Source organism: Pleurodeles waltl, chromosome 6 (genome assembly GCF_031143425.1).
Source record: "Pleurodeles waltl isolate 20211129_DDA chromosome 6, aPleWal1.hap1.20221129, whole genome shotgun sequence".
Classification (NCBI taxonomy): domain Eukaryota; kingdom Metazoa; phylum Chordata; class Amphibia; order Caudata; family Salamandridae; genus Pleurodeles; species Pleurodeles waltl.
Genome location: NC_090445.1, coordinates 1,669,490,910 through 1,669,509,426, shown reverse-complemented (window position 1 = coordinate 1,669,509,426; position 18,517 = coordinate 1,669,490,910). Strand labels below are relative to the sequence as shown.

Below are 18,517 nucleotides of genomic sequence, written 5' to 3'. Positions count from 1 at the left end.
GTCTTGTCGTCAGTTATGTAATTACAGATGTTGCAGACATTTTAGCAGTGATTTCATACATCATGTCATGAGTTACGTAATAAGTGGGGTAATTACAGTGCATGGCATGAATCTGGGCTTGGGGGTGTGCACAGTGTGGGGTTGCAGGCACTACAAACAAACCTTGTGAGCAGCCAGCCCCACACTGCACAGGACATTCTGGCATGCACAGGGTACGGTTGGTCTCGCAGGTCCTAGCTGCACTCAAGCAAACTCACTAACTTTGTCAAAGAGTTGAGGTATTAAATATAAGGAGGTGGGCCTATTGGCTTCATCAAGGGGTGAGTATATCAGTGTATATATTTAAAGCAGATCTATCATCATTCTCCAAAAATCACCAATATTTTCAATCAAATGTATATTTGGGTTATTCACACAATGTAATGTTTAATAATAGTGATTATTATAAAAATGTTTAATAAAGTTTTAATTGGAAAACATAACACAAGCATATCTATGTCTTTCTTTTAACATGTTCTTTATTATTGCATTTTGTGGGCTGAAAAATGTTTAAAGAGATGTTTTTTATAAAAAATAAAACCAACATGTCTTTGAGTTTTTCGACATTTTTCAACCATCAAAATGCAATTATAAAAACAACCACAAGAGGGCCTTGCATTCCAGCTGAAGAGCATAGAGCTCCAGCTCTGAGTGTTTTTGATAAATATGCTAAGCTCTCTTGGGGCCATTAATTCAATGACCAAGTATCCTTACTGTTTGTATTTGTTTTAATGTTGTTTGGGGGCTGCTGCACTCTCTTCAGCCCTAAAATGTTTTGTGGTGCCCTTCTAGGGACATCAACAAGCTAAAAAATAAATTAGTTTAAAGAGCTCTCACAAAGCATTCTGGCACTCTCCTTGAAGGCGAAGTGAGTAATAAATGAGAGGCTGCTGACTCCTAAGTTTTTTTTTTCTTCTTCTTCTTCTTTAGGAGACTGGCCGTATAGCCTCCTCCCTAAGCCTTTATGGGCACAGGACCCCATTCCTCAGAGCCTTTTTTTTTATTATGGGATGGGGGCTTGTGAACCTCCTCCCCCAGGCATTCCCTGGGGCCTAATGTGGGTACTCCAGTGTTTGTCCTGGGTTCCCACAACCCATACCACTGGGGGGCTATTGAGGTAAGCTCCAGGGTCCCCAGAGCTGCTGGCTCCCTGCAAGCACACATTTGGGGTGCATCGGAGCCGGCATTGCTCCCGCCTGGCGGGAGCACTGTTCTTGCATGTTCCCACTGGACGGGAGCAATCTGAGATTCCCTACCGGCAGGAGCACTGTCAGATAAACAGATGTGTGCTTCCACCCAGTGGGAGTATTTTTGCAGCTTCTGCCAGGTGGGAACAGTGTCCTACACAAGAAGAGAGCTGGCCCTGGGGGATGGGGTCCACTGGGCCCATAAATGGTAAGGCTACTTGCTCCCCTCTCTTTTTACAATTAATACTGCCCAAGGCAATGGGGTGCCTGGGGCCGAAATTGCCCAAGCATGCCGCTCTCCTCAAATAATGATTTAAATTGACCCCGTATGCCATTTGTTTTCCTCGATACCGTTGGAGTACTGCAGGATCATGGGAATAATCCTAATTATTTTGGACTCCCTGCTCCCCCAGTGCTTGCTCCCCCCAAGAGCCTTACTTCTGTGGGACCAAAATGGCCTGAGGGGAAAAAAGCCCCCTTGGTCAATCAAATGCTCTGTTTTTTTAAGTTGAGATCGAACCCAACCACAGAGATATGTAAATACTTTTGTACCTTAATTACTCCTAAACTACTGAATGGGTTTACACCAAATCACAAAAATTAAGCTTTCCGAACCAAGATGCCAGCTTTCTGCCAAATTTGGTATAATTCCTTTGCGTCGCTTGGGCTGTAGCTCTTTCCAAAAAAAAGTCTATGAAAACAGCACAGGGATTTTGCATTTTGGGACTTCCTTTTCTTAGCTCAGCCCCCAGTTGACAAGCACCCCAAAACTTTCCATGAAGAAATGTAGCGACATTTTATAAAGCTGTGTAAGCCGGCCCTAAAGTTGTCTCTCTGCCAGCCCTAAAAAAAAAAAAAATGGGCTGAATCAATTACTTATGCACTAGATTAGAAGTTTGAGAGCCCGTGGCTTTTCCACCACACTAATGTATTTCCTTTACATGTTTGTAATTTATTTCAAAGTCAAAAAAACAAATAATGTGACCTAAAAAATTACCCGTTCATACGAAAAGTTATTAAAAAGATGAATAACTGCCCCTGGGAGTGTGGATCCTAAACCCCGCGCTCTGCGCGCGCTGCGTCTACAAAGCGCGCAGTGTTTGGCCTCGCGGCCCGTTCCGGAGCCAGCGGCCGGGCCCATCGTGCGCCTCGAAGAGCGCCGTCCCCCGGGCGTGACGTGTCCTTTTCGCGGCACTCTCGGTGGCCGGCGGCCAGGCGTCGACCGGACAGATGTATTTTTGAACGCTTGGCACCCGGGCCAAGAATTTACTGGTTATGATGCTGTTGGCACGCTCGCTGCCGGCTGCGCCAAGAAGCAGATGTCGTTCCCAAGGCGCGAGCACTCCAAGAACACGCACTTTAGCCCAGAAACCAGAGGATGAAAAAGTTACTGTTGTTTTTGGAAGGCTGCGTGCGGCGGTTGCCTTCTCGTCAGGTGCGCTTTCCTGAAGGGCTGGGGCGCTCGTTTGTGGGAGAAGAGACCCATTGGTTTTGTTGGACTCTTGGGCACGGCGTGTGCTCTGCATGCAAACTTCAGGGAGGGACATTTCTGTTGGCGAAGTTCCCGACCTCAAAACTGAGTAGCCTTGTTCGAATCCCTACTTAGAAATTTGAAGAACACGTGTGATCCTGTGCAAACCATTTTATTTCTTTATTTGTGGTAACGTAAGTGCGTAATGCCAAAATCCCATTCTACAGTGCTTTGTTAAATTGTGCTCTGCGTGTTTCCCACTCGCCTCCTGGTGCCTGTAAGCCGGCAGTGGGTCCTGTAATGTTACAGCCCGCGTGAGCTGCTGCTGCAGTAATACATATCTGTCCTCTCTTAAGAGCTTTGTTGCTTCGTGGCGCAAGGTCGATCCGTATTAACAGAAAAGAACTTGTGGATTTGTAAAGCGCACGTTCACCCAGAAGGGTATCTTGGTGCTGAATAACAGATGCTTTATTGTTACCCAACTCAATGGTACTCATTTTATCGACCTCAGAAGGATGAAAGTTTGATTTGAACCCGTGACCATGAGGTCAAACAGAGGCCCCTACAGTGGACGCATTAGTCCACTAAGCCACCTTGACTTGACAAACTAGGTATGATTTTGCTCCCATTGTTTACATTTTTATCTAATACTCAGGTTCGCAACAACTGGCCTAACCTGCAGAAAGTGCATAATTCCAACGTGGGCGATTCCACTCAGCTTTCTTTATTTTGGATATTATCTAGGGACCTCTGTTCCCTAGGGGAGGGAGGGGCATAGCCCCTTTAAGGCATTGATGAGACACTTTAACAATACTTAGCGTAATTCAACTCCATGAAAGATCTGCAGTATAGAAGTGGTAAATAAGGACCATCCTTCGAAGATCTAGGGGCCTACCTACCATTGGTGTCGCAGGTGCAGTGGCACCGTGGCTTAGAAGCTAGGTTGGCCCTCTGGGTGCTGATTTTTGCTGTAGTTCACAGTTCAGACAGTGGCCATGGGGTTCATATCCTTCCTTGTACTAGGGCTTGAGACGCATTACCTACACGTAGGATGGTAAATTTATTTCAACATTCAAAGCCATGCACAAGGATAATGCACATTTTGAGTTTTCAGGACGTACAAAGGTCCATATTGGCATTCGTATGGAGATGGGGTACATCAGGATTTCGAGGGCTAGAGAAGAAACCCACTACTTTTGTTTCACAATCCACTCCCCTCTCCTGCATTCTCCTCCCTCTGAGTGGCCTGTGTATTACTCACCTGTGAACAAGGCTATGAGTTGCATGACCAGATGGTTCCCTCTCCTAAGGTCAGCCTGCTTTGCCAAAGACATCACCATCTGAGATGGCCAACACGCATACAAAGCCTTGATATCCAGTATGGGGTAAAAATGGAAAGATGGGACGTGCCACCCAATCTCAAGCTACTAACCCATGAGCAGGAGGGACACCTCAACTCGCTCCTTCTCGTTCCCGCTTCAGAAAGTAGTGGAAGCTCATCCTTTCGAGGCACTGTCATCATCCACCAGTAAGGACCCTTCGGCTGATACTGTCCCAGTGCTCGTATGCAAGGGGAAGTTTCCGCCCATCCCTGCGATGTGGCTTTGAAGCTGATTTTGTGATCATAATGTCCTCAAAATCGCCAATTCCGACACCTGGTCTTACCTTTTACAAATCACTGGAATCTGCAGCTTAAGTCCAGTTGGTGTAATAAAGTGAACCAAGGCTACAAGTACCACAATGCATTAATCTATTCAATGGAAAAAAGGGACTAAAGCACTCTGTACCTGGAATGAGAGTTTCACTAATAACCCCACCCCCATGTCATGTGTGATCACCCCCCATCAGCCCTTTCTGACTTTGAGGCCAATAGCTCTTTGGCAATTGTAGTTTCACTTTTAACATTGCAAATACAGGATCAAAAATCCGAGCCTGTAAAGTGATGTTAGCTTAACAGACAGAGCTGGCTATCGGTGCTGCATGTGGAGTGGGGCAACTTGGCAACTATGCTTAATGGATGGAACATAGAAGTATCAGTCTGTTCAGGTCTAAAACACACTCTAAGTAGCAATGTTGCTCAACTTGTGAGTGAGAAAACATTTTCTGACTCACCCTACAAGAGAGCGAGTAACGCAACCACTTCAACGTAGCTTTCTGGATTTCTGATTCCATGGGAGACCCTCATACAGTGCAGGTGTTGCTTTGCATTGTGGTGCTTGAAGTGCACTTTATCTCCTTATAGATAAATAACCTTGAGTGCCATGACGCAGAGGAAAAACTTGGAATCAATAAGTTGCTCATGCATTAAGGAGAGAAACTTGAGCGCTTTGATCAAACCAAGTATGTTCTCATTAAAGGGGCATATGAATTTCCAAGTTCAACAGGCGGGTCAATAAAAGGTGTGACTCGTGTAATCAAAAAGGAGTGAGACTATGAAGAAGAAACTGCTCCTTGGGTGAGACAAACACAGAAATAGGGAGGAAAACCATCAGTAGCAGGAAACTGAGCTAGACATGAAAACCACTGAATAAGGAGCAAGGAACTGAGATAGACATGAACACCATCAAATCGGGAGCAAGGAACTGAAATAGGCATGAAAGCCATCGAATCAGGAGCTAGGAACTGAGATAGGCATGAAAGCTATCGAACCAGGAGTTAGGAACTGAGATAGGCATAAAAGCCATCGAATCAGGAGCTAGGAACTGAGATAGATATGAAATCCATTGAATCAGGAGCTCAGAACTGAGGTAGAGATGAGTGAATACATTGGATACAGGAGGTCGTGTTGCCAAAAGCATGACTTAAAAATCTCTTAAACAGCATGGCAATGGTGGGGGTGCTTTTAAAAATGCAGATAACTCAACAATAATGTTCTCCAGGCTGATATTTATTTGGAGAATTTTTTTTATTTTTTTTTATTTTTTTTAGAGTGGGTCATTATATGGGAAGATATGGTTCCTGTAAAGAGTTGATAAGATAGAAATGTTTTTGAGGGGATTGCATTCCAGAGGCATCCACTTACCCCACAGCATTCCACATGCAAACGTGGACCATTGGTCATTTCCGGGCTGGAAGAGGTCATTAGAATGTCCTTAAAACATTAATAAAATGGTTTCCTAGCAGGATGTCACATCATTTATTGTCTCTCTTTTTTTTTGTTCAACATCTTGTGCTTCTAGCTGGAGTTCCGGGGGAAGAGCCAGCGTGCCACATCTGCTTGGACAAAACGCCAGGACCTGCAAACGACATTCTCATCTGTGGGAAATGTGGTTTAGGTAAGCCAATGTGGTTTAAGTATTGGTTTTGCAGGAATGTGGGTCAGCATTGCATTCAGTTTTTTTTTTTTTTTTTTTTAATACTCTGATTTGATTTTCCTTATACTGCGACACAGAACTTTTAGTTTTTCCAAATCCATGCTTAAGTCGTTCATATATTCCTGGTTTGTTCTTTGCACTTTGGGATTTATAGTCCCAATGAGATAAAGAAGGCTATCAGTATGAGAAAGCAAAAAAACAAAACTAAACTGGCTAAGCTACTTAAGCGCATTCAGGTGGTGTGTAAGCGTTTTCCGTTTTCGCAGTGCTCCCAATTTCATGTAGAAGTAGGTTGTCCACACTTTTCATTTTATTACTTGTGGTTATGAGCTAAAAATGAGATAAACCGGACTACAGTTTCCAGAATTGGAGTTTTCACCTTTTACATACATATTTCAACCGATCAAGCTTTATGCTTTACATTCTGCGACTTGTAGTCCTCTTTATTTATTGTAAAATCAGGACTACAAGTACCAGAATGCAAAGCCAAACAACTTGGATTGGACGAGATACTCTCACATGGACCTGGGAAGCTTAAATGGCTTGCAGAATCCAAATAAAAACGTGGCATAGGAAATCAACTAATTAATTAAATTGGTAAGTTGAGATTTCTTTGTGCATTTTATTGAAATACACACAGGCTAGCAGAGAACTATATGTTACTAAAGCACTTTTCCAGTGCTCGACTTTGCTTTTAATCATTGTTTTCAAGTGGTTAAGACCATTTAGTTTAACTAAACTGACCCAGGAGACTTAAAATCAGAATGGAACTATTTGTTTAAAGAAAGCCTATGACCGAAAATGTGATGTCTAGGTGAAATCGAATCATCTGGTATAATCCTGTACTGTCCTGTGTGAGTTTCCAGTAGTTTATCTGGTGCTGGCTTTCTTTGCATTTTGTTATTGACAGTGTGCATTGCTCATTATAAATGGAGGGTTATTGTATTGTACCATATTGTAACTTTTGTGCAGTGCTTCAGGGAGCTAACATGGGACTCTTATGGACATTCCTGGGGCTCTTCACGATGAAAAAATACACTTTTGAGTAATTTATTTATGTAATTTAGGGGCCCATTGTGATATTGTCAATCCGACTGCCAATCCGGCAGCCCCCCCACTGCTGTATTACGACACTAACTCCAGGCTGGCGGCAGTGTCTACAGTGGTGGCAATGTAACGGCATGCCTCGGCTCAGAAAGTGAGCCTGCAGCACATGCCGCCGCATTGCAATGCCACATGCACCTCAGACGCATTGTGTGCCATGCACAATGTTGTGCACAGCATAGAGTATGCACCGATAGTGCAGGCATAGGGGGGTATAACATGTGCCCCCAGCCACACTATCCAAATGGCAAAATCGCCCTGGGGTCCTGTTTGGGGCCCTTTCCCTGCCTTTCTGCCAAGCTTTTCATGGCGGGGTCTCCACGTTGAAAAGCTCTGCAGAAAGACAGGTCGTGATCAGCACGGCAGTCCCAGCATCGGCACCGCCACCATTGATCCCGCCCACCGTCGCAGGATCCATGATCCTGGCGGTTGCGGCATTCTTGTGGCGGTCCAATCGCCAGCGCCCTAATCTGGCAGTTGGACCGCCAAGGAAGCGTCTGTCGGACCACCACTGCGGGTACTGTGGTCCCAGGACCGCGGTATCGGTAATCGGCTGCTTAGTCTTGCACTTTTTAAGTAAACTTTACTTCTTTTGGTTATTCACAAAATCTGATTGTTATATTGCTTAAACGTGTAGGCTTACAAATCTCCAAGCCCTGAAAAGTGAGGTGGAGCCAAAATTACGAGTATCAGTAACTGGTGGAAAAATTAAGTTCAGCACCAAACATGGCCAACCACTGCTACTACAACACTCTCCCCTAGAAAAAGCAGAGTCAGCAATTCACACTTAAACAACATGGAAAATAATGTTAAATTAAAATGAATTATTTGAAATAGTTAAAAATATAAGTATTTGTTGTTTAATAGCAAATAAATATATAAAAATAATACATCTGCATGATCCTTGACAGAGTAGACATGGCAGTCCTCACACTCCCGGACCTCTCTGCAGTATTTGACATGGTCTTGTACCTAGTCCTCGTCAGGCCCTTCACAAGATTGGCATCCAGGGACCTTCTATCTGCTCCTTAACCGATAGAACACAAGCTGTCAGCCCAGCACCTTACTCCTCGGAAGCCCGAAAAGTCTTGTGCGGAGTGCCTAAAAGTGCATCGCTCAACCCCACCCTCTTCAATGCATACACGATCCCTCTGGCGAACGTCACCTGCACATACAACATCAACATCCTCTCCGATGCAGATGACACCCAACTCATGCTCTTCCTCTCAGACAAGTCCCCCAACACCAGAAGACAAGACCTCCAACACAGGAAACAACTTCATGGCCTGCATGCCCAAAGTCACTAACTGGATGTAAGTCAAGCGTCTCTAGCTCACCACTGACAAGTCAGAAGTAGTGATCTTCGGAAAGAAGACCTCACCATGAGACTCCAGCAGTGTGCGGGCCAAACTCCTACGCACACCCTGCATCCACACCAGTAATCTCAGAATAATCTTTAACTGCAAACTGGACATGACCGCACAAGTCAACACAGTCACTGCATACTGCTTTCACACCGTGAAGATACAGAGGAAGATCTTCAAATGACTCCCAAGCAACACTAGAAAAACTGTCATTCTTGCCCCAGTCACCAGCATGTTGGACTACGGAAACATCCTCTGTGCTGTGATCACCAAGCAACTCACTAGAACACTGGTGCTATTAACTTAATTGTGAATTAAGGGACAGATTTATATGTTGGTGAAAGGGTACTCCGTCGCAATGGCAACAGAGTATCCTTTCTACCAGCATAATGGTCTTCCCGCCAGATTTAGGGCGAGCTGACCTGTGGTCTAATACCATTGGAGACTACTCCGTCTCTGATGTGATTAGATCCCTCTGACGACCCAACTGAGTAAGGGCCATTGGAGGTTGAACTGTGTGCTTGCCCACCTAATTTATATGGGCAGATATACAGGTCAGTTTCACTGTCTGTCGTGGCCAGGAAAATCCTGGTAGTAAAAAAATAGTAAAAGTTGGAAAATGCCCTCTTCATGGCGTTGGTGGCATTGCTTCTTTTATTTTTCAAAAACAAAATCCTGCTTTGGGGTTTTGGTTCTGAAAATTACAAAAAAGGTAACTTTGCATTCGTGTTAAGTTGGAAAAAAAAAATTATGTGTTGTTAATTATTAAAAGTGATGTATAGAATGAATTGAAAGTAATTTACAGATATTTTAATACAATGTATTGTCACATTTATTTTTACATTCAAAAAGCTTACTAAAACATATTACAATTAAATAAAAATGATGTACTATTTTCATATTATTTTAACATTAAAGTATAATTACTTATACCTGGCTGCTACAACACACAAGGCTCTGGGAAAATTGCTTTGAAGAGCACTGTCAGGGGCCGGCCTGTGTAACCAAATGTAATTACCTTTAAGGTATCTATGTTGTCCAGTTCTTGACATCACTGGACTGGATACCGAACAGCCCAAGAATTCCTGATTTTTAACCTGGGTTCAACAGATGCAAAATCAGCAAAGCAGCGGAGTTGCATGACCCTTCCTGATCGGGAAAGGTGTATATATTCAGACCAAGGGGGACATTAGGAGTTTGGCGGATGGAACACCCGTCTGCCAAACTCTGGAGGGGAGACTGCCGCAGTGCTGCCGGTCTTTCCCTCTGGCCCTATTACAACTTTTCCACTGGGCTTCCGGTCAGCCCAGTGGGAAAGGTGCAGCAGCATTGTTCCCGGCTCATAATTGAGTCAGTGGCAATGCTGCCGCACGCACGGTGCTGGGCAGGGGGCACAGGGTCAAGAGTGATTTGCATATGGCTGGGTCCAAACTGGAATGGAATGGCAAGCGAAAAAACTCATGGATTAAACCCAGATCTGTGACTGGGGGTGAATGTTTGATTTGTTCTGCATTCCGTCTATCATCTGTTGTTTTGGCAGGGCGACCACAGCACTGCCCATACCGTTGGCATGGACAGTGCAGGGCCCCCCTGTGGCCCTTGCGCTTATTTTCCGCCAACCTTTTTATGGTAGTGCAACCGCCATGAAAAGGCTGGTGGAGAATAAGGTTGCAACCAGCAGGGTGGCGCTGAGTTCAGCACTGCCCTGGCTGATTACAAATTGCACCGCCGTCAGCCCATCCGGATCTCAGATCCTGGCGGGGACGATGGTAGCTTGACAGGTCTGCCTGCAAACCTCGTAATGTGACAGTCAGACCACCACAGCCTCGGCGATCAGACCGCCACCGCGAGTCTGGCGGTCCTCGACTTGTAATCGGGACTTGAGTGACCGCAACTATAGAATATTTGGCAGGTACCCACGATGAAAGTGGACTGCAGAACAAATGACCACTCTTACTAATATAGTGGCCAAGGTCATGTATAGATTAGCAGATCCTATGTTTCTCTCATAAGAATCGTTTAAGAGAATACTGTTGAGGAAACTACCTAGACCTTCCACTTCAAAGGCTGGAAAATAAGCCGTGGTAGACTCAAACACCGACTCCTCGATTATGAGCGCCATAGAATTGTCCTTGCTCTGGAAACACCTGTTCGATGGCATCTGTCGCTGTAGATACGCATGTTTTGCAATAGCTCGCCATCTGGTGTTGGGCCGGAGTGTTACAAGTTGTTTTTCTTTCGAGTCACGGGACCGAGTGACTCCTCCTTTTGTCTCCATTGCGCATGGGCGTCGACTCCATCTTCGATTGTTTTTTTTCCGCCATCGGGTTCGGACGTGTTCCTGTCGCTCCGAGTTTCGGAACGGAAAATTAGCTAATTTCGGAAGATTTTCGTCGGTATTGTTGCGTTCGGGATCGGCGTACTTAGATTCAACACCGCATCGAAGATCGAAGAGCTCCGGTGCCCTTCGGGGTAGTTTTTCGATCCCCCGTCGGGGCCTGGTCGGCCCGACCGCGTGCTGAAGAACGCCGATGGAACGGACCCCGTTCCGTTTCTGCCCCAAATGCCACAATAAATACCCCTATATAGACCAACACTTGGTCTGTAACCTGTGCCTGTCACCTGAGCACAGTGAAGACACCTGTGAGGCCTGTCGTGCGTTCCGGTCCCGAAAGACACTCCGAGACCGTCGAGCCAGAAGACTTCAGATGGCGTCCGCGCCGACAGCCCACCGAGAGTTCGAGGAGCAGGAAGAGGAAGGTACCTTCTCGATCCAAGAATCGGACTCCGAAGGATTCGACGATACACAAACCGTGAGTAAGACGTCGAAAACCACACAGAGGAAAATTTACAAGGCCCAGGGGACGCCACTGCCATCAGGCCATGGCTCCACCCATAAATTCGGTGACCGACCGTCGGCACCGAAAAAGGCCCAAACAGTGCCGAGATCGTCCGACTCCGGTCGAGACACTGGCACGCAGCCTTCTCGGGACCGAGAAAGTGCTGGAGACAAGCCTCGACACCGAGATGCCGGTGTGGACACGGCTCGACGCATAGACAGCGGCACCGAAGAAGATCGACGCCGAGAGGTTTCGGCCCCGAAAAAGAAAAAAGTCACCTCGGAGCCGAAAAAACACGCAGACAAGGTTTCGGTGCCGAAACAAACTGCAAGCGACCCAGCTTCAGGCTCTTATACAGAAGAGCACTCGCTAACCTCCCAAATGCAAAAGCATAGGTTTGAGGAAGAGCTACAATCAACTGATGTGGACCATACGCAAAAGCGTATCTTCATACAGCAGGGGACAGGAAAAATAAGCACCCTTCCCCCCATTAGAAGAAAGAGAAGGTTGGAGTTCCAAACTGAACAGACACCACAACCAAAAGTGGTGAAAAGAGTTACCCCACCACCCTCTCCTCCGCCCGTGATTAACGTCTCACCAGCACGAACTCCATCACACTCCCCAGCTCACACCACCATAAGCCAGGGTGACCAAGATCAAGACGCATGGGACCTATACGACGCCCCAGTGTCAGATAACAGTCCGGAGGCATACCCTACGAAGCCATCTCCACCAGAAGACAGCACCGCGTATTCTCAAGTGGTGGCTAGAGCAGCACAATTTCACAACGTAAGCCTCCACTCAGAACAGGTCGAGGATGATTTTTTATTCAACACACTCTCCTCCACCCACAGCTCATACCAAAGCCTGCCTATGCTCCCTGGTATGCTCCGGCACGCGAAAGAAATCTTTAAGGAGCCGGTCAAAAGTAGAGCAATCACACCAAGGGTGGAAAAAAAGTATAAGGCGCCTCCTACAGACCCGGTTTTCATCACTACACAGCTGCCACTAGACTCTGTCGTTGTAGGAGCAGCTAGGAAAAGGGCCAACTCTCACACATCTGGAGATGCACCACCCCCAGATAAAGAAAGCCGCAAGTTCGATGCAGCTGGTAAAAGAGTCGCAGCACAAGCTGCAAACCAGTGGCGCATCGCGAACTCCCAGGCACTACTTGCGCGCTATGACAGAGCCCACTGGGACGAGATGCAACATCTCATTGAACATCTGCCCAAGGACTTACAAAATAGGGCAAAACAAGTGGTTGAGGAGGGACAGACCATTTCCAACAACCAGATCCGCTCCTCCATGGACGCTGCAGATACAGCTGCACGGACAATTAATACATCTGTAACTATCAGAAGGCATGCATGGCTCCGAACGTCTGGATTTAAACCAGAGATTCAACAAGCAGTTCTCAATATGCCTTTTAATGAAAAAGAACTGTTCGGTCCAGAAGTGGACACGGCGATTGAGAAACTCAAAAAAGATACGGACACTGCCAAAGCCATGGGCGCACTCTACTCCCCGCAGAGCAGAGGGAATTACAGCACATTCCGTAAAACACCCTTTCGAGGGGGGTTTCGGGGTCAGAGCACACAAGCCAGCACCTCACAAGCAACACCGTCCAGTTACCAGGGACAGTATAGAGGAGGTTTTCGGGGACAATATAGAGGAGGGCAATTCCCTAGAAATAGAGGAAGATTTCAGAGCCCCAAAACCCCTACTACTAAACAGTGACTCACATGTCACTCACCCCCTCCACACAACACCAGTGGGGGGAAGAATAAGTCATTATTACAAAGCATGGGAGGAAATCACTACAGACACTTGGGTTCTAGCAATTATCCAACATGGTTATTGCATAGAATTTCTACAATTCCCTCCAAACATACCACCAAAAGCACAAAATTTAACAACACACCATTCCAATCTCCTGGAGATAGAAGTGCAGGCACTATTGCAAAAGAATGCAATCGAATTAGTGCCAAACACACAAATAAACACAGGAGTTTACTCACTGTACTTTCTGATACCAAAGAAGGACAAAACGCTGAGACCAATCCTAGACCTCAGAGTAGTGAACACTTTCATCAAATCAGACCACTTTCACATGGTCACACTACAAGAAGTATTGCCATTGCTAAAACTACACGACTACATGGCAACTTTAGACCTCAAGGATGCTTATTTCCATATACCAATACACCCATCGCACAGGAAATACCTAAGGTTTGTATTCAAGGGAATACATTACCAATTCAAGGTACTGCCTTTCGGATTAACAACCGCACCAAGAGTCTTTACCAAATGTCTAGCGGTAGTCGCTGCACACATAAGAAGGCAGCAAATACATGTGTTCCCATATCTAGACGACTGGCTAATCAAGGCCCATTCGTTAATAGAGTGCTCAAATCACACAAATCATATCATACAAACCCTCTTCAAACTAGGGTTCACCGTCAATTTCACAAAATCCAAAATTCTGCTGCGCAAGGTACAACAATACCTGGGAGCCATAATAGACACATCAAAAGGAGTAGCCACTCCAAGTCCCCAAAGAATTCAAAATTTCAACACCATCATACAACGCATGTATCCAACACAAAGAATACACGCAAAGATGGTACTACAACTCCTAGGCATGATGTCTTCATGCGTAGCCATTGTCCCAAACGCAAGACTGCACATGAGGCCCTTACAACAGTGCCTAGCATCACAATGGTCACAAGCACAGGGTCACCTTCTAGATCTGGTGTTAATAGACCGCCAAACTTACCTCTCGCTTCTGTGGTGGAACAACATAAATTTAAACAAAGGGCGGCCTTTCCAAGACCCAGTGCCACAATACGTAATAACAACAGATGCTTCCATGACAGGGTGGGGAGCACACCTCGATCAACACAGCATACAAGGACAATGGAACGTACATCAAACAAAACTGCATATAAATCACCTAGAACTTCTAGCAGTTTTTCAAGCACTAAAAGCTTTCCAACCAATCATAGTTCACAAATACATTCTCGTCAAAACAGACAACATGACAACAATGTATTATCTAAACAAGCAAGGGGGGACGCACTCCACGCAGTTAAGCCTGCTAGCACAAAAGATTTGGCGTTGGGCAATTCACAACCAAATTCGCCTAATAGCACAATTTATACCAGGGATCCAAAATCAACTCGCAGACAATCTCTCTCGAGATCACCAACAGGTCCACGAATGGGAAATTCACCCCCAAATCCTGAACACTTATTTCAAACTCTGGGGAACACCTCAGATAGACTTGTTTGCGACAAGGGAGAACGCAAAATGCCAACACTTCGCATCCAGATACCCACACAAACAGTCCCAAGGCAATGCCCTATGGATGAACTGGTCAGGGATATTTGCTTACGCTTTTCCTCCTCTCCCTCTCCTTCCTTACCTGGTAAACAAACTCAGTCAAAACAAACTCAAACTCATATTGATAGCACCAACTTGGGCAAGGCAACCCTGGTACACAACGCTGCTAGACCTATCAGTAGTACCCTGCATCAAATTGCCCAACAGGCCAGATCTGTTGACACAGCACAACCAAAAGATCAGACACCCAGATCCAGCATCGCTGAATCTAGCAATCTGGCTCCTGAAATCCTAGAATTCGGGCACTTACAACTTACCCAAGAATGTATGGAAGTCATAAAACAAGCCAGAAGGCCATCCACCAGGCACTGCTATGCAAGTAAATGGAAGAGGTTTGTTTGCTACTGCCATATTAATCAAATACAACCATTACACACAACTCCAGAACATGTAGTGGGTTACTTGCTTCACTTACAAAAATCTAACCTGGATTTCTCTTCCATTAAAATACACCTTGCAGCAATATCTGCATACCTGCAGACTACCTATTCAACTTCCCTATATAAGATACCAGTCATTAAAGCATTCATGGAGGGCCTTAGGAGAATTATACCACCAAGAACACCTCCTGTTCCTTCATGGAACCTAAATGTTGTCCTAACTAGACTTATGGGTCCACCTTTTGAACCCATGCACTCCTGCGACATACAGTTCCTAACCTGGAAGGTGGCATTTCTCATCGCCATTACTTCCCTAAGAAGAGTAAGCGAGATTCAGGCGTTTACAATACAGGAACCTTTTATACAACTACACAAGAATAAGGTCGTCCTAAGGACCAATCCTAAATTTTTGCCAAAGGTTATTTCACCGTTCCATCTAAATCAAACAGTGGAACTTCCAGTGTTCTTTCCACAGCCAGATACCGTAGCTGAAAGGGCACTACATACATTAGATGTCAAAAGAGCATTGATGTATTACATTGACAGAACAAAAAACACCAGAAAGACTAAACAACTATTTATTGCATTTCAAAAACCTCATGCAGGAAACCCAATATCAAAACAAGGTATAGCCAGATGGATAGTTAAATGCATCCAAATCTGCTACCTTAAAGCTAAACGACAGCTGCCCATTACACCAAGGGCACACTCAACCAGAAAGAAAGGTGCTACCATGGCCTTTCTAGGAAACATCCCAATGCAAGAAATATGTAAGGCAGCCACATGGTCTACGCCTCACACATTCACCAAGCACTACTGTGTAGACGTGTTATCCGCACAACACGCCACAGTAGGTCAAGCCGTACTAAGAACATTATTTCAGACTACTTCCACTCCTACAGGCTGATCCACCGCTTTTGGGGAGATAACTGCTTACTAGTCTATGCAAAACATGCGTATCTACAGCGACAGATGCCATCGAACTGAAAATGTCACTTACCCAGTGTACATCTGTTCGTGGCATCAGTCGCAGTAGATTCGCATGTGCCCACCCGCCTCCCCGGGAGCCTGTAGCAGTTTGGAAGTTACCTTCAATTATTTATATATGTATCATCTCAACGTTAAATAGGTGCATACTTAGTCACTCCATTGCATGGGCACTATTACTACAATTCAACTCCTACCTCACCCTCTGCGGGGAAAAACAATCGAAGATGGAGTCGACGCCCATGCGCAATGGAGACAAAAGGAGGAGTCACTCGGTCCCGTGACTCGAAAGACTTCTTCGAAGAAAAACAACTTGTAACACTCCGGCCCAACACCAGATGGCGAGCTATTGCAAAACATGCGAATCTACTGCGACTGATGCCACGAACAGATGTACACTGGGTAAGTGACATTTTCATTACTGGGGGACCTGGTAAATCTGGGGACTGAAAAATAAACAGGATTAGGAGATTTTGTGGAGTAACGTGGACATCAGCACTTCTTTGCTGATTGCTACATGTCTTCTGCAGTTTTCTCAAAATGATTTTAGTGATTTAGGCTGATTTCACCTGAAAAACAAAAACTTGTAATTCCAAACATCCTGACAATTGCCATGATCGCCCCCCCATCCGAAGTGGTGGTCCACTCATAATGAGGTCCTTCAATTTAATGAATTCAAAGCAGACAAACTTTTGTCGGCCTGTTTCCTACTACTATTCTGGATTCATCGTTTACACATATCTTACAATGAGAGGAAATGTTTCATGAACTGTTCGCTGGGGGTAAAAGGCAATGCCAGAGGAAATGAATATTTAACAAATACACAACAAGGTGGATTCACGGTTGAATGGAAGAGGAACGCCTTATTCTACGGGTTTGATTTACACAAATCTTTAACCAGATTAGCGACCGTAGGAGACAAAGATTACAGAATTTAAGATGTCCGCCATGACGTTTCAGACTCTGTAATGTTCCTATTCGGAGTACAACAGCGGGGATGCTTGAAAGGTTTCCAGGCGCTTCCCCATAGTTGTGAATAGTTTCAACTGGTCGATGACCAAGTTTGTGGTGAATTTACAGAAGTGAAGTAATGCTAGATAAAAACCCACATGCATGCAGTTCCTCTCTGAGCATGGATTACGAGAAGAAGGCTTCCCTTATGTAAATACTCAAACCTGCTGTGATGTGTGTTTCCTTGTGGGTCCATTACACCGCCCTCCCAACTAGTCCCCCTCACACACAGTTTAGCACGATCTCTGGACCATGCACACTTCCTTCTGTTAAACTAGTGTGCGCTCTATTGCACCAGCCTTCTCCTCGCGCACTCCCACCACCTTTGTGCCTGTTTGCGTATTGGCACCATTCCACTCCAGAATCTGCTCCCATATTCCTGCACCACTTATACCCCACATCCTCCTTTTGCGTCATCAACAACCATTGCCTCCTTTCATCAGCCCGTTGGCCATTGCTCACCGTGGTGGCTGCCGTGCTACAGACCTCATTGCCACCGGAGCCACATTGCATCATTCTTCTGGGCGCTTATTTATTTATACGTAGCACCCTCCTTAAGACCACTCCCACTGACGCCACAGTGCTCATTCACTCCAGTTGGTGCTATTCCAATGGCGTAATGTTAATTCTGCATTGAGTAGAAATTGAATTCCCATAGGAGAGGTAATGTGACGTAATGGAGTTGGGGGAGCCAGGTTTGAGTCACTGCATCGGCTCAACATCATGGACAAATCACTTACTCTCCCCATGCCTACAGTTCAGCACCTTGAGACCCTCGCAGGTGATTTGCGGCGCTTTACAAATCCTGGATTTATTGGATTTATTATTTATAGGAAGGATTCTACTTATGGACCACAGGCAGTTGACTGTATTTCTTTTTATTATGTCATTTTTTTTGTGTAAGAGTCGTGTATGCCAGAAATGAGCCATGGCTCCCACTGCCTATGCATGGAAAAGGGAGGAGCCTCATTGTTGGTGGCCAGATGGGTTGGTCCAGGGCTGTCTGGGACACCCTGAGCAGCTCAGCGGGCCCAGCGCGAAGGCACACCCTGTGAACATGCGCTCTGGAGAAAGGTCTGTGAGTGGCCATCGTTTGTGTCAAAGGTCACTAGAGAGGGGAGCCCTAGAACAGGTGATGTCCTGCGCTGGACAGCGTTAGAATACATCTTTTCCTTCAGAGGACTAATGAGAAATGTGAGTTTGAACATCTGGAGTAAGGTGGTCTTAATCCATGAGAGCAGCAGCCCCCAGCCTTTAATGCAGCCAGATCCTCCTGCATTAGCCAGATTCAGTCTGCACCTGGATCCGTCCCACAGATCCTAGCTGCGCCTAGGAGTCTTTCCCATTTGGACTTTGCCAACTCTGTTGCTTTTAGTTCTGGGATGGCATTACAAAGAGTGGGTTCATAGAATTTTACT

General features: G+C 45.6%; 1 protein-coding gene across 2 annotated transcripts in view; it reads left to right on the top strand.

Moving 5' to 3' along the window:
- Nucleotides 1-18,517, top strand: part of PHF19 (PHD finger protein 19) — a 162,974-nt gene that overhangs the window by 50,477 nt on the left and 93,980 nt on the right. For both annotated transcript variants that reach the window (XM_069241650.1, XM_069241651.1), the window contains exon 4: nt 5,877-5,972. In XM_069241650.1, coding sequence (XP_069097751.1) covers nt 5,877-5,972 — 96 coding nt within the window. The remainder of the gene's footprint in view (nt 1-5,876; nt 5,973-18,517) is intronic.